Here is a 15,589-nt window from a genome sequence, read left to right on the forward strand (position 1 = left end):
ATCTTACCGGTCGATGATGAACCGGAAGCAAAAAAAAACCGCACGATCAAGAACAATCATTCTATTAACATTAACTTAGTTTGTAAATAAAATTTTGATAGTTTTCCGTTAAAAAAATGTTAATGATGCAATAAACGTAACAGGCGTAGCACTGTAACCAGTCTGTAACCTCGAAAATTCAGAAACCCAGATAATCAAGTCTCTTAAAAAATTAATCCGACTGTAAAACTTTCGTGTGAAAATTCGTTTTTTATACAGCGTATTTCGAATTTTGAATTTGATGGTTATTTATATTCGTGCGAAAACATTGTAAAATATATTACAACGCGGTTCGATTTTACTCACTCTGGATATCACGTAAAGTATTAAAAAATGCAAAGATGTGCCTTGTCCTTCCTTTTCAGCATGTTTATAAGTTATCAATTATTGTGACATAGTGGTGAGGGGATCACTTTTCGAATTCAAAATACTTTGCGTAAGGAACATTTGCAAATGAACTGCTTTGTATAAGACTTCCAATAATACTAGTCAAGGTACGAATATATCTTAAGTAATTGTTTCTCCAAGTACGAAAAGTTTCTGACACGCACTCTGCACAAATATAAATAGTACTAACTAGTGTAACTAGTATGTGTAAAAAGTTCCTCAGTCAAAAAAATTTAATGTGTCACAGGAAATCCGTAATGTTGCGAAATCACTATTAAGAGAAAGAGTGGTAAGTATGATAAAGCGATAAGTCTATAGTTCATTAGTTCCAACTATCCAAATGTAGTTGTGCATTATTATTATTATTATTATTATTATTATTATTATTGAGAAGAATGCCGAATTTTATTAAATGAAAAATACTTTCAAATAATTTTTATTTCAGTCTAATTTTATTTGTAGGAACTACAATTTATATCTCATTCTAAAAAATTAGACTGTGAAAAAAATATTAAAATCTCGTTTAAACGCTAGTTAATAATAATATTAATTTTGTTTTCAATATTGCATCAATCAATTATCGAAATTTTTTTCCACCTATTTATCAGGTAAGAGTAAAGTTATAACATTGGAAGATTTTATGACGCTTGAAATACATAATGTTTATAAATCTGGCATTCTGACTACGACAATTATTAGTTCGTTATATCATATCATACCTTTGGATTTATAAATTTAAGGCGCAGATTAAATACCACTTCCAAAGAGCGTAATTTTTTTTTTTATTTGCTTAAATAAATCGGATACAATAAAGTATCATGATAGGTAGTATATTCAAATTACTTGTTGAAATTTTTTTTTAAGGACGATGGGTTGACCAAATGAAAAATTGAGGACTCTGAAAAAAAGTATAACGGAAAACTATTTTTCATTGTAGAAAAATAACTTCCGGAAAATTATGTCCTATTATGCTAACATTATGACAACGCAATACCTGCAGATACATTGTTTATTTATTCGTCTGTGATCAATCAAAGTTAAATTCCTTAACATATGTGGTCACGAGCCTGTTCCATCACGGGATCGTCAGCAAATAAAATTGGTTTATCTTTTTTTTGCTCCAGACTCAACGGATTTCGTTTCCCAGTATAATCATTCATTAAATAAATATAATTATTTATATCTAAAAAATGTTATCTTTCATTTATTGAGAAATGACAATTTAAGCACATTGAACCTGGAAAGTTTAAAATCTTTTATATGGACTTTATAAGAAGCAGATTTCTTTATTGATGCATAATCTGCAACTTTTAAGTATTAAAATTATTGTATCTCTTTTTCTCAAATGGAAAATTGACTAATTTTTTTTACATTGAAGATGAATGATCTGATAACTTGATGAACAATAGGTTATACTTAACTACTGTTGGTGATTTTTATTTTGAATAGGCTATTATCATGTCGATAGTTAAATTCAACTAAAACTAAACTAGTAGTGAAACCGCTAGTTAAAATTGTCAGTCATGTGGTGTAAATATTACCGCCGAATATGGAAAACGTTAAAAAACAACTAAACTAAAATCGGAAAGTCCGTATGGTTAATAAAATAAAGTTCTGACAAATTACTTTTTTTGGAAAATTTGTAACTAACGAAATAGGGGGTTTGTATCGGATCATTGTTATATTAGGAAATGCAAATATTTTACGATGGACAGCTATATAAATAAATGTTCTCCTTTTAAAAAAAAAAAAAAAAAAAAAAAAAAATATATATATATATATATATACAAATAACTGATAAAAATTAAAAATATATAATAAAATTTATTCATTCGATAATTTTAATATGATTTCAAATTCCGATTCATCATATTCTAAAGTCGAATCATCACCTTATACTCCCGTTGTAATTAACGTTGAAAATGGTGAAGTGGTTCATCAGGTTAGAACAATATATGTTTTTATATAAATTGATTCATCATAAACTATTATTGATGAGATAATATTTTTCTATTTATGTAACTTAGCGTATTTTATTAATTTATGGGCGTGCGGGTCCACAAGATATGAACTTTGAATCAAAGATTACAGTTGAACATCATGTAAATAATTTTCCATCAACAACTTGGCAAGTTTTTAATTCTCATTTCAAATGTTTAGTACATTTAGATGCAGGTTTAAATAATATTAAATTTATTCTTGATACATCACCATTTTCTTCTGATTCAAGACCATTAACAACAATATTTCAAGTAAATTATGTTCCATTATTACAAAATCCTCCATTAAATTTAGCAATTCTTGTAGCAAAAGATTCAAAAGAAATTATTGATGCTCCTGAAGAAAAAGAAAATTCCGGTGAAAATAAATTGGAAAGTGTTAAAGCAAAACTTCGTTGTGCAGGATATTTATGGCAAGCATTTACTGCAGAACAAATGAGTCGCAATGGATTTGGAAGAAGAGTTTTTAGATTAGATGAAGAATGGACGGAAGATACGATTTCAAATCAAAATCCTGGATTAAGACAAACGGCAAAAATTCATATAATTCGTAGTTCATACACGTTAAAACAAATTTTAGATCCAGATATAGCGCAACAAAATCCTAATGGAGTTGATGATAAAAAAAAAGATTTATATTCTATATTCATGGACAGTTTAAAAGAATATGGTGCTCCATTCGATAAACAATGTTACGTTGCAGGATTAATTTTGGATTCTCATTATGATACTTCACCTAACATGGGATTCATTAGAGGTCATGCCGCATTAGGAGGTGGTTGGGATAACATTCGACTAGGAATTTTTGGTAGTCATTTGACACATGCTTGGCCAAGATACCTTGAAGAAGTTGTTAGTTGTTTTCAAGATAATACCATCACAGATGAGAACAGATTGTCTAATGATGCAGGAGAAAGTGGAACATGGTGGAGATGTTGTAATATTGGAATTGGTGCATTTTTACATGAAGTCGGTCATTGTTTGACCGCACCTCATTCTCCAAGTGGAATTATGTCAAGAGGGTTTAATAATTTAAATCGTACATTTACGGTTAAAGAACCAAATAATCCTTTTCCAACGACACCATCTGAAGAAGAAGGTGCACATTGGTATAGAAGTAATGTTATAAGATTTAGATATCATCCATGTTTCCGTTTGCCTTTTGAACCACCAGCAAAAATTGATCTTAAAAATATTGGAGCAGATTTTTGGATTTTAAATAAATTTTTATTAATTAAATGTTCCGCGGGAATTTCATTAATTGAAATTTATGTTAGAAATAATATTATTGGTTATTTAGATTATTCTGATGAATATAATCAAACTGAAATTCGATTAAAGGTAGATGAAATTATTAAAAAATATGGTGGGAAATATAATATTATTAAAATGAATTTCGTAGCAAAGAATCAAACTGAAACTTTTTTACAAAATTTACAAAAATTTTCGGAAGAAAGTAAAATTATATTACCAATATATGGAAAAGTATTTAAATCTAATTATTTGGGAAAACTTGATGAAAGTTTAACTGAATTTAAAATTTTATTTAAAAAATTTATTGATACTAAACCTATTACATTAAAAAGAATGATTATTAAATATGATGTTTTTATCAATTCGATTACATTTTATTGGTCTGATAATACCAACTTACGTATTGGTATAGATGATGATGAAGGTATTAAAAAAGAATTTTTATTTGAAGAAGGAGAAAAAATTGTTAAAATTAAAGTTAATTCTGGTTGGTATATTGATGGATTTGAAATCAAAACTAATTTAGGTAGACGTAGTAAATGGTTTGGTGGTCATGGTGGTAGTAAGCATACATTAGAAGCACCTGATAATGAATATGAAATGATCGGTCTTTATGGTACTGGCAATTATTTTGTTAATACTTTAGGAATTATTTATAAAAAAATTTCGTAAATTGAATAATTTTATGTATTTAATAATATTCGTCGGGTATTTCACGTTATTAAAAATATCGGGTATTATGGCCAAATTCAATCTTTTTACGATTTATATTCATTAACCAATGTATAATTTTTATCATATAAATAAAAAACACTTCAGTGTATCAAAAAAAAATAAATTACATTTTTTTCCAAAAAAGAGAAAATTCGGTCATCGATAAAGTTATTTAAAAGCCAAAACATACTGGACTGATTTTTTGGAATGCTACGCACCTGATAGCTGCACCCTCGTTTGCCATAGACCGGTCTAGGCCTTTCCTTTTTGGTATAAAGATATATGTAACTCACTGGATAAATATATGTCCTTTGGTCATTCCAAAAATGATTTATGGTTAGCGTGATTGAAAATCGTGTGTACAAGTGTGTCATCCTAATGGCCATATTCGGATACATTTGGTTGCCTTTTTGAAACAATACTTGCATCGGAAAAACTCATTCTGCGCCAATAACGATTTCTATTTAATCGCTGCTTCTAAATTTCTGATTAATTACCACTTCTCTTTTGTGAATAATTTTTTCCACATTCGAATAACCATGGCAGACGCTATGTAAGGAATATGCATAATCTGTTACCGGAAATTCTTATTTCTTAATACTTACCTATTTTCACTCTTTAGACCTAAACCTCCACCGTTGCAAATCAATGCACCAGTCATACTCTTAGTTGGAAAAACGGGTATGCCTTGATATCGTATCTTTATTTTCGGTCATTTCTTTTTTTTTCATTGTACATTTGTTTGTAAGGCGCTGGTAAAAGCACTTTGGGAAATTTATTGTTGAAAACCTCTGAAGATGAAAACCCAACTTTCCATGTTTCCGACAGCTTTGTAAGTAAAAAATATATGTATATAAATAGGGTATTTGTAACTATATTGGTTTTTAACTCTCGAAATTGATTAGTCATCCGTTACTAAAGAATCTAGTTCTGCGAGTTACGAAATTGGGGACGAAGTTTACAATATTATCGACACGCCAGGGATTTTTGACACTGACGATCCCACCGAAGATATCTTAGAAGAAATCGCTCGCACCATCCAAAAGTGCGCTTATGGAGTCAGAGCCATATTATTTGTATTTGGTGAGTGAGAATACTGATAATTAAGTTTATGATGAGACTAAATTAGAAACATTGTTAAAATGCTGTTTACAGAAGCCAAACGATTCACGAATGAACAAAAGAATACGCTCAATGGAATAACAATGTTTCTTGGAGAAGAGTCTATCCAATACATGATTTCTGTCTTTTCACATTGTAACAAAAAGCAGACTAAGGATCCAGAATATTTTAAAAATTCTTGCTGGAATGATCCAGTTAAGGATTTTGTCGATTCCATGAATAATCGGTGGGCTATTTCTCCGAATGCAGATGACTTTCCTCCCGATAATCTTGTGCATAAACAACGCCTCAAAGAATTGAAAAAACATATCAACTATAATATAAATGGAGTGTATACAAATAACCTTTTCGAAAAGGCTCGGAAAAAGCAAGAAGAAAATGAAAGAAAAGAGAGAGAAGCAGAAGAGGAACGAAAAAAAGAATATGAAAAAAATTTAATGAGTAAAGGTGAAGCCCTTGCAAAAAAGTACTACGAGGAACAGAGGAAAAAAGATGAAGAAAAATTTCTTGAAGAAAAAGAAAAGGAAATTACGAGTATTAAAAACGAATTTCAAGGTGTAATAGATACGCTAAAGGGGGGAACCGGGGGATATTGCCAAATAGTATAACACTACCAGCTTATTTAGAATTTTACATAATAATGATATCTAAGTTTTAGTTTTTATGTGAATTCTAAAAAAAATGAAAGAATTAATCTTAAAAAACAGTACTTTCAAATTTTACATTATAAAACATTTTAATTTTATATTGTTTGAAAGCTATTTGGAGAATATATATATGTGAATTTTTATGGGTTTATCCTTTTTTAGAACATTAGTTATCGAAAAAATAAAATATTGTCCAAAAATTTTTGTCAGAAATTTTAATTACTATGTATAAATTTTAGAAGCATGAAAATTCGACTCTATATTATTTAGAATCTATGTTATTGCATAATAAAATTTCAATATTACATTTTGAGTAATTAACAAAGATAAAGTCTGTACTTTTGTCCAGGTAGTTGTCATTGCAAAGGCGAACTACGAAAGGCAGGGGCAGAAGATGAAATAATAGCAAGTGAAAAACGTAATAAGGACCTTGAGAATATTACAATCAATCAACGTCTGATCAAAAAATAAAATCTAACTGAAAAATCAAAAACAATAGTTGTTTCTGGCTCGAAATACAAGCTAAGCTAGAATCATTAAAATGTCAGAGCTTCAAATAGTGTTATAAACATCAGAAATGATATTGCAGAATTCCCAGAAGTGCCTTATCGCTCATATTGGTAAATTAGATCATGAAGCGAAGTTTGCTAAAGTCAGCTTCACCAGGCCGGATGTTTCTAAAGTCATTTCATTTTGAATTAACTGTATTAACTGTTGGTTTAACCGTTACCGCAGTATGCACGTGACTTCGTTTAACCTATAAATTTGCATGAATATATTTCAGTGGATTATCAGATAAATGTTTACGTCTCAGAGAGTCATTTAATATTAAAATTGTCATAATGTAGAAAAATTCTTTAACCACCTATTTATTATCGTTATAATAATAAAATTTAAGCCATAAAAAAAAAAAAATTGTGACACAAAACGTAGTATGATTTTGTGTGTGACTTATTGTCATACAATTTTCAATTTTTTTGCCATTCGTTATAATTTGTGCGACATTTTCAAATACTTTTATGGCTGTTGTACTCTTATTCTATTTTAATGGATACAATTAATAGCCTTTTAAGAATTACAGTTTAGAACAATATTTACTCTCAAACGAATGTACAATCCTTCGAACATTTTGTGTAACAACGATTTCTTATTTAAAAACCTGCTTCTACTTCCGATTAATACTTCTTTTCATCATTGTTGGTGAATCAACGATATATTTTCAGCTCGAAACAATAACCATGATATTAAGTCCTCCGTTAGTTATCAACGCACCGGTAATACTCTTAGTTGGAAAAACGGGTATGCACTAACATAATGTCTTTCTTTCAGTCATTTCTTTTTTTTTTTTAATTGAAAGTAAATTATACATTTATTGTAAGGCGCCGGTAAAAGCACATTAGGAAATTTAATGTTAAGAACGTCTGAAAATGAAAATCCTACCTTTTTTGTTTCCGATAGCTTTGTAAATATAAAATATATATATTCATGACATTAATATACTGTAATGTTAGTTACTGCATATTCATTTATATTTATTTTCTAACTTCTCAAATCTTCCGAAATTGAATGACTAGTTATCTGCCACCAAAAACTCTTGTTCCGCGAATTATAAAATTAATGAAGAAACATACAACATTGTCGACACTCCAGGGGTTTTTGATACTGAAGATCTCGACACAGTTATCTTGGAAGAAATCGCTCGCACTATCCAAAAGTGTGCCTATGGAGTCAAGGCCATATTATTCGTGGTTGGTCAGTAGAAGTATAGTTGACTATTTTCACGGTAGAACTTAAATTAAATGCATGTATAAAATTATAGAAGCAAAACGGTTCACGAATGAACAAAAGGAAATGATCAACAGAATATTGTTATTTCTTGGAAAAGAGGCCTCCCGATACATGATTTCTGTTTTCTCGCATTGTAACGCTAAACAGACTAAGGATCTCGAATATTTTAAAAGATATTGCTGGAATGATCCAGTTAAGGCTTTCGTCAATTCCGTTGGTAATCGGTGGGCCATTTCTCCTAATCCAGACATTTTCCCGCCCGATGATCCAGTGCATGAAGAATGTCTCAAAGAATTGCAAGAACGCATCACCTCTATAGATGGAGTGTATACAAATGACCTTTTCGAGAAGACTCGGAGAGAGCAAGAAGAAAATGAAAGAAAAGCAAGAGAAGCAGAAGAGAAGCGGCAAAGAGAATACGATGAACTTAGAAGAAGAGAAGGAGAAGCTATTGCAAGAGCGAACTACGAGAGGCAGAGGGTAGAAGATGAGAGAAGAGCAAATGAAGCTCGGAATAGAGAACTTCAGGATATCAAAAACACACTACGTGAACAAATATCAAGACTAGACGAAAGAATGACTGAACTTTCCAAAGCCAACGAATATCTTACCAACAGAAATAATCAACTTTCCGACGAAATAAATGAACTCAAAAACAAAAGTTGTTTCTGGCCTGAAACACAAATTAAGCTCGAATCAGGAAGGATCATTCAAATGTCAGAACTTCAAATAGGGGACCGAGTGTTGTCAAACATAAGGAATGGTGTTGCAGAATTCTCAGATGTTTACCTTATCGCTCATATTGGTAAACTCGATCATAAAGCAAAGTTTGCCAAAGTGAACTTTACCAAACCGGATGGATCTAAAGGCAATTTTTTTAGTCAATTTTATTACAAATATTAATTATTCATTTACAGTATATTCATTTTAGTGTAATTTTTTTTTTTAGGTCAATTACTGTTAACGACCACTCACTACGTCTTTGACGAAAATTTATCAATTATATTTGCTAAAAATCTTCGTCCCGGAGAAACAAGAATTTTGGTATCAGATGATGGCAATAGGCTAGTTCCAGTATTTGTGGATAATATAACAAATGTGAGTTTGAATCTACATTATAATTTTCATTAAAGATTGTAAAAATTATTTTTCTTGATAGTTAACTGATATTTATACAGGAATGGCGTGACAAATATATTAGCTTTTACACACGAGCTGGATCAGTAATTGCCAATGGCGTGCTTAGTTCCTGTTACGATCATTGTCCACCGTCTCAAATGCTTATGGATCTAGTTTTTTTACCAGTTCGTTGGTGGACTCGTATAATTCCAAGTACACATCGTGAAGAACGACTTCACCCATATGTTCAGTTCTTAGAAACAGCGTATCTTTCATTTATTAACGCTATGAAAAAGAGTAAACGACTTACTAATAACTAAATTCAGATTTTAGCAGGCGCCAAAATTGCAATACATATAAATTGATAATTATTTCAGTAAATTAGTAGCGTGTATACACCAATTAAATAAAGATCTAATTGTCAATGGTTTTTTTTTTCATTATATTATTATATTAACGTAAAATAATATTTTTATCACTGTTTTCAATTTAATGTAACACCCCATAAAAACAATCAATTTTTAAAAAATTGTGAATAATCATCTAGAAAAGGGTTGATTGCCTATGATTACCGGGGAAATTATGGAAATTCCAAATTATTTGAGTAGTTTACTTATAAAAAACGGCTATTGTTACACAAAGTTAAAAAACTTGCTTATAAGTAAACTACTCGAAAATTGAGATTTTTCTATAATTTCCACTGGTATTCACAGGTTATCTAAATGATTTTTTAGAAAAATCATGGGTATTCACAAATTTTTGATAATCATATTTTTATAGGAGCGCTAGCTGTGATCGCACTAAATTAAAAACAGCAATAAAAGTTATTTTAACATACAAATAGTAAAGAATTTTTTCGAATAATGATATTTTTTAATAAGAATATTAAAATTGTAATCAAAACTAGAAAAACGGAAACAATTATAGTTCCGTCGTAACCGAAGTGGCGCAGTACACGTTCAATGACTTTCCCAGCGTAACCTGAAAAAAATGTCACGAAAAAATCACGTGACTTTTTTGTCACAACTGTCACACCCCACTGCGTTTCCATTTTCTATAAGTATCTGAGGGACTTAGTTTTTTTCGAGTAGGTAAAAACTTATTCGTCACACCTTATTCGTCACAAGTGCGCCACACTTAATTTCAGTCAAGTTGCGTAATGCCGGCCATTTCATGACATTTTTTTCAGGTTACGCTAGGGAAGTCACGTTCAATCATTCGTTACATACTGTAAGTATATTCAGGGGATAGTACGATTTTTTGTGAGATCATGGTAGACCGTCTATTCGTGGTTATACAGTATAAACAACTTAAAATTTAATAATAAACTGTTAAATTAGGCATGATCTTGAAGTAGCATGCATAATATTTTTTACCCCATATAATAACTATAATTTATTAAAACGACTCTGGAGATAGTCTTCCGCTTCAATTAAAACCATTTAATATTAAAAATTGTCACGATTCATTAAACCACCTATTTAACTGTAATATAGTAAATTTCACAAGCTACGTAGTAAATTTTGATGCTAAGTACTTGTTGGGTACTCAGCTACTCGGATTTCCGGAAAACTGAAAAATAAACAATAAGACCAGGGATAACCGTCCATGTTCGTCATCTTTTGTAAGAGAATTATCAGCAAAAATTATTCCATTTAATAATTTTTGTTGATTGGTTAAGTCGTATTATCAAACGACCCTAGCATTACCATGGTAGCCGGATCTGTTGCCAGGTTACACATGATCTGCGAACATGATCTGGACGATTATTTTTGGTAATTATAAAACTTTTATTGATCTTTTACACCACACAGTCACACACCACCTTTCTTTCTTTTACGAAATATTTTTCTAAAAAATTGTTAACATATCATATCAACAACAAAATAAGGTTTGTAAAGGGTGTCTTATACAGTCAAACCTCAATGTACCGATACAGTTGTTTTGGGGGAATTGTATCGGTATATCATATTATCGGTATATTATAAATTTATATATATTATGTGAAATTTATATCGTCGATCAATTTATTATAAAATTAGATATAAAATTCGTATTATTATTATTAAAACGATAGATTTAACCAATATTTATTAGTATTTGTATATTAAGAAACAAAAATATCAGCGTAAATATTACACAATTTGAATAAAATGATCCAATGTAGTTTGTTTTAGGCTATTAATATGTGATTTTAAAACTTTATGTCTTAGTTTTCGTAATAAACTTGTTTCATTTGGATCAATAGAAATATCTAATGAATATTCAAAAAATAAAACAAGATTATCCAAATTATCTAGAGCTTCCGTTTTTGAAATTACCTTTGGAGATTCTTCAATTGGATCCGTTTTTGGTTCATCATCATTTGATTTTATTATGGATACAATTTCTTCATCAGTCAGCCCTCCATCAACTTGTAAACGATCATCGATATGAAGGAATTCTTCCGCATCCATAGGATCATCATATGGAAGTTGGTCGATAAGTTCTTGTAATTCTATTTCATTGTAAGCTTCTTGATCAGCTTGATCTTCATTTTCTTCGCCTTCATCAATTTCATCTTGTGGAAGAATTCCTGTATGCCTCCAACAGTTAACAATTGTTCGTTGACTTACAAAATCCCAAGCTTCTTTACTAAAATTAATGGCATCACAAATATTTATAGGCGTAACTCCTTTGTTTAATTCTTGAGAAATTTCATACGCTTCAATTCTGTTCCTAACGATCAATTTCCGGTACTGTGCCTAAATAATTAAAAATTAATAATCCTTATATTTATAAGTTAATAATTAAATATCAACTTACCTTAAAAGATTTAATAATTCCTGCATCGCAAGGTTGCAAATGTGCTGTAGTATTTGGTGGCAGAAAGTGTACAGTCACATTTGTCAATCTCACATTTTCATCAATAACGTGTACAGGAGCGTTATCAACAAGTAATAGAATTTTGCGATTTTGTAATCGCATTCGTTTATCCAATTTTGTGAGATAATCGTTCCATACAGACACTTGCATCCAGGAAGTTGAGTTCCAATAATATTCTACCAGTAAATCTTCTTTTTTTTTTTTATGTAACGCTTGAGGATTTTGATAAGCGTGGATAAAAAGTGGTTTCATTTTTTCTGTACCAGTTGCATTGCACGTGAAGAGTAGTGTAACTCGTTTTTTGGATTTTTTCTTCCCAGCAAGAGGACCTTGCGCTAACGTTTTTGAAGGTTCAAGATCCCAATACAACCCTAAAAATGAAAAAAAAATTATTATGTGCTCAAAATTATTTAAAATATATTCAGCTTACCCGTTTCATCACAATTAAAAACATCGTTTAAATCATAATTTTTAAGAATTTCATGCAATTTATTCCTCTCTTCGTCTAATGTTTCCAGAGGTGCACTGTTTGCTTCACCCCACTTAACATGCTCTTTTAAATTATACCGTTTTTTAAATTTATCCATCCACCCATTAGAAGCTGAAAACCTAGTAATTTCAAATTGCTGTGCAAAGAATTTAGCTTTTTCGCGCAAGATATCACCATTAATTACAAGATTTGCAGAAAGTGCGTTTGTAATCCACAATGAAAGGGCCTCTTCAACTTGGGGAAAATGAACCTGCTTTTCTCTTTGTTTATTTGACTCTTCTGAGTCTGGATTAATAAAAAGCCACTTATCTTTTTTTTTTAAAATATCGGAAACAGTATTTTGTTTGATATTATATAAGTTGGCAAGTTCTGTTTGGGTAAGTCGTGGTGTTTTTTGAGAATCTAAACAGAGTTGGTGCTTCTGCGCATGTGTTAAAACAACTCTTTTGTTTGGTTGAGAGGACTCTTTGGTGGATTTTCTTTTTCCTTGTTGAGACATGATACATGTTTTGTGTAAAACACGAACTATTCGATGGTTTTTTTATTAAAAACATTTTTTAAGAACGAAACATTTGTCACATGTAGAAATTTGGGCATTTACATTATGTAAAATAGCCGATAATCTCAATGTAACATGTGGTGTAACCTGATTATCGTTACATTTTTATTATACACAATTATACAGGGACAAAGGGTGAATATCAGTACACGTTACATCGCGAATCTATATATGATATCGGTACGGTGAGGTTTTTTTATTAAATATGAAATGGGACAGTGAAAATTTATCGATATAGGAAATTATCGGTATATAGGGTATCGGTACATTGAGGTTTGACTGTACTAGAGAAGGTTGGGGATTTTTTATTGAAAAAGGAATTATTTTGAAAAATGTTGCAAACGCTAAAATAATATTACAAGATCACATTCAATAAAAAAAAACAAAGATTCTGACGTGACAATTATTTATGCAGGATATAACAGAAATCATATATATTTCCTTAACCTTTTATAGATAATACTAATAAATTTTATGAAGGAAAAAATACTGAACTAAGCATGAGTTTGAATAATTTAATTGTGAAATTGAGCGTTAAATAGGTAATAGTTATTTTACGGGGAACTGTGGATATCAATGATTTTCACGGTGCAGCCATGAAAATCATGATATTCCAGTGACTCCGTGAAATAACTGATTTATCCCACGGTTCCGTCCTTTTCTCCTGTGAGTTTATTTGATAGTTTATTTTGACTATTAGTAATAGTTTATTTTATAGTTTATTTTTAACTATTATAAATAGTATTTGTCTAACTATTATTAAACTCTACTGCTTTCTTCTTTATTCCACTTATTCAAACCATAATGGTTAAAAAAAATAAAAAAACTTTACACAAATTCCTCAACCTGCAGTTTCCTTGGATTTAGACAGAGATGACGCACAAGCTAAGGCTTCCTATTATTGTGAGAAAGCAAAAGTAAGAAATACTGAAAAATCAAGATCACAAAATTTGAAGAATTCCGTGTTTGTGCTAACTATTCAGTCCCTTTAAGTGAACTTGATGATGTTTCTCTGCTTCAGCAACAACTTGGTGAATACATCTCTACTATGAAAAGAAATGATGGTTGTGAATATAAAGCAACATCAATTAAGCAAGCTGTTGATGCACTTAATAGATACCTTGTTTGCCATTCACCTATCTTATGAATTAATTTGCATGATAAATATATGTTTCCAGATTTACATAATGTTTTACATGGGAAGATGCATGATCTTCAAGAACATGGCTTTGGCGAAACATCAGGTTCAGTTGCCATCAATCCTCAGCAAATTCTCCAAATTTTACAGCATCCAAGAATGAATACAAGTAGTCCTGAAGGTCTTTTGTATCGTATCTTTTTTCGATTATCAATAATACTTGCTATGCGTGGAGAAGAACATTATGACCTAAAAATTGATCAATTTAAATCAGATGGACATGATGGTTTGCAATTTTTTCGTTATACATCTAAGAATAATCAACGTGGGCAAGGCCCAAATTATTTCAATACCTGCTGACGATAGTGGACCCTGCACAGATATTAAATATTACTTATCTAAACGTCCAGATTTATCTGAGGATAACTTTTATTTGCAACCTAATCCATCTTGGCTAGAAAATGGAATTTGGTATAAAACATCTCACATAGGAAAAAATAGATTGAATAAATTTATGCAAAACATTGGACGTGAAACTCAAATTGATATTCCTATTGAATTACTTTCTAATCATTCTGGACGTAAAACTGCTACTCAAGTCTTACAAGATGAAGAAATTCCTGAACAAGCAATTATGCAACTTACTGGGCATAAAAGTGTTCAAGGAGTGCGAGCTTATAAAAAAATTAATGAAGAGCAACAACTTAATACTTTAAAGACATTAATTAATATTACTGATGATAAATTATCTTCTAAACAAAATAATTCATCCTCACAAGATAATTCAATTAATGATAATGTTGAAATTACAAAATCACGTGTTTCTCTTCAAGAAATTTCTTTGTCTGCAAATTCCTTAGGAAATGAAATACCTATATTTCAAAACTGTACCTTTTCAAATGTTTCTTTTTATATACAAAAATAGTTTCGATTTTATAATTCTTTATGTATAAATGCAAATAATATAATATCATTTTTATTTTCAATAGTATAATAATAAGTTTAACAATAAAAAGTATAATTTATTATGTGATATAAACATGTTGATCAGTTACCATGAAAATATCAGTAAAAAAAGTTACAGAAATTGATTAGGAACCGTGGGATAATATTTCTTATATCAGAAGGTGATGGTTACATATGGGTTAGAAAAAGGACACTCTTCTTTTGACATAGCAATATTTCGTATTTGTAATGCATAAGAACAAACTATTTAGCGTTAATTATATTTACAAATAAAATACATGATCTATTATAGCGAAAGTAAGTAAAATGTAGTATCTTAATAGTTTATTATAATAAATAATAAAATTAAAAGTACATAAAATAACTTTATCACATTTTTTTCCAATAAAAAAATACATCACGATAAAATAAAATTACCAAAAATAATTTAACACAAAAATTTTTTTTAGTTAACAGACAAAAATTTTTCAGGTTTAATTATACTATTTGTTTTATATATTT

General features: G+C 30.0%; 4 protein-coding genes across 4 annotated transcripts; 3 read left to right on the top strand and 1 right to left on the bottom strand.

Moving 5' to 3' along the window:
- Positions 1-2,272: 2,272 nt before the first annotated feature.
- Positions 2,273-4,433, top strand: OCT59_012571 (uncharacterized protein; the record flags this gene model as incomplete). The annotated part of the gene is made up of 2 exons (XM_025327763.2): positions 2,273-2,368; positions 2,454-4,433. The coding sequence occupies 2 exons, from the start codon at positions 2,273-2,275 to the stop codon at positions 4,350-4,352; spliced, it is 1,995 nt and encodes a 664-aa protein (XP_025169589.1). The 3' UTR covers positions 4,353-4,433.
- Positions 4,434-4,933: 500 nt separating this feature from the next.
- On the top strand, positions 4,934-6,373 carry OCT59_012572 (uncharacterized protein; the record flags this gene model as incomplete). The annotated part of the gene is made up of 5 exons (XM_025330748.2): positions 4,934-4,947; positions 5,017-5,075; positions 5,144-5,226; positions 5,300-5,477; positions 5,550-6,373. 5 exons carry the CDS (start codon positions 4,934-4,936, stop codon positions 6,122-6,124), a joined length of 909 nt encoding a protein of 302 aa, XP_025169590.1. The 3' UTR covers positions 6,125-6,373.
- Positions 6,374-7,401: 1,028 nt separating this feature from the next.
- Positions 7,402-9,390, top strand: OCT59_012573 (uncharacterized protein; the record flags this gene model as incomplete). Its single annotated transcript, XM_025330749.2, has 6 exons — positions 7,402-7,462; positions 7,543-7,625; positions 7,738-7,915; positions 7,983-8,819; positions 8,901-9,049; positions 9,130-9,390. The coding sequence occupies 6 exons, from the start codon at positions 7,402-7,404 to the stop codon at positions 9,388-9,390; spliced, it is 1,569 nt and encodes a 522-aa protein (XP_025169591.1).
- A 1,815-nt stretch (positions 9,391-11,205) lies between these two features.
- On the bottom strand, positions 11,206-12,924 carry OCT59_012574 (uncharacterized protein; the record flags this gene model as incomplete). The annotated part of the gene is made up of 2 exons (XM_066134578.1): positions 11,206-11,814; positions 12,484-12,924. 2 exons carry the CDS (start codon positions 12,922-12,924, stop codon positions 11,206-11,208), a joined length of 1,050 nt encoding a protein of 349 aa, XP_065989833.1.
- Positions 12,925-15,589: the final 2,665 nt, after the last annotated feature.

The sequence above is a fragment of the Rhizophagus irregularis genome, chromosome 2 (assembly GCF_026210795.1).
Source record: "Rhizophagus irregularis chromosome 2, complete sequence".
Classification (NCBI taxonomy): Eukaryota; Fungi; Glomeromycota; class Glomeromycetes; order Glomerales; family Glomeraceae; genus Rhizophagus; species Rhizophagus irregularis.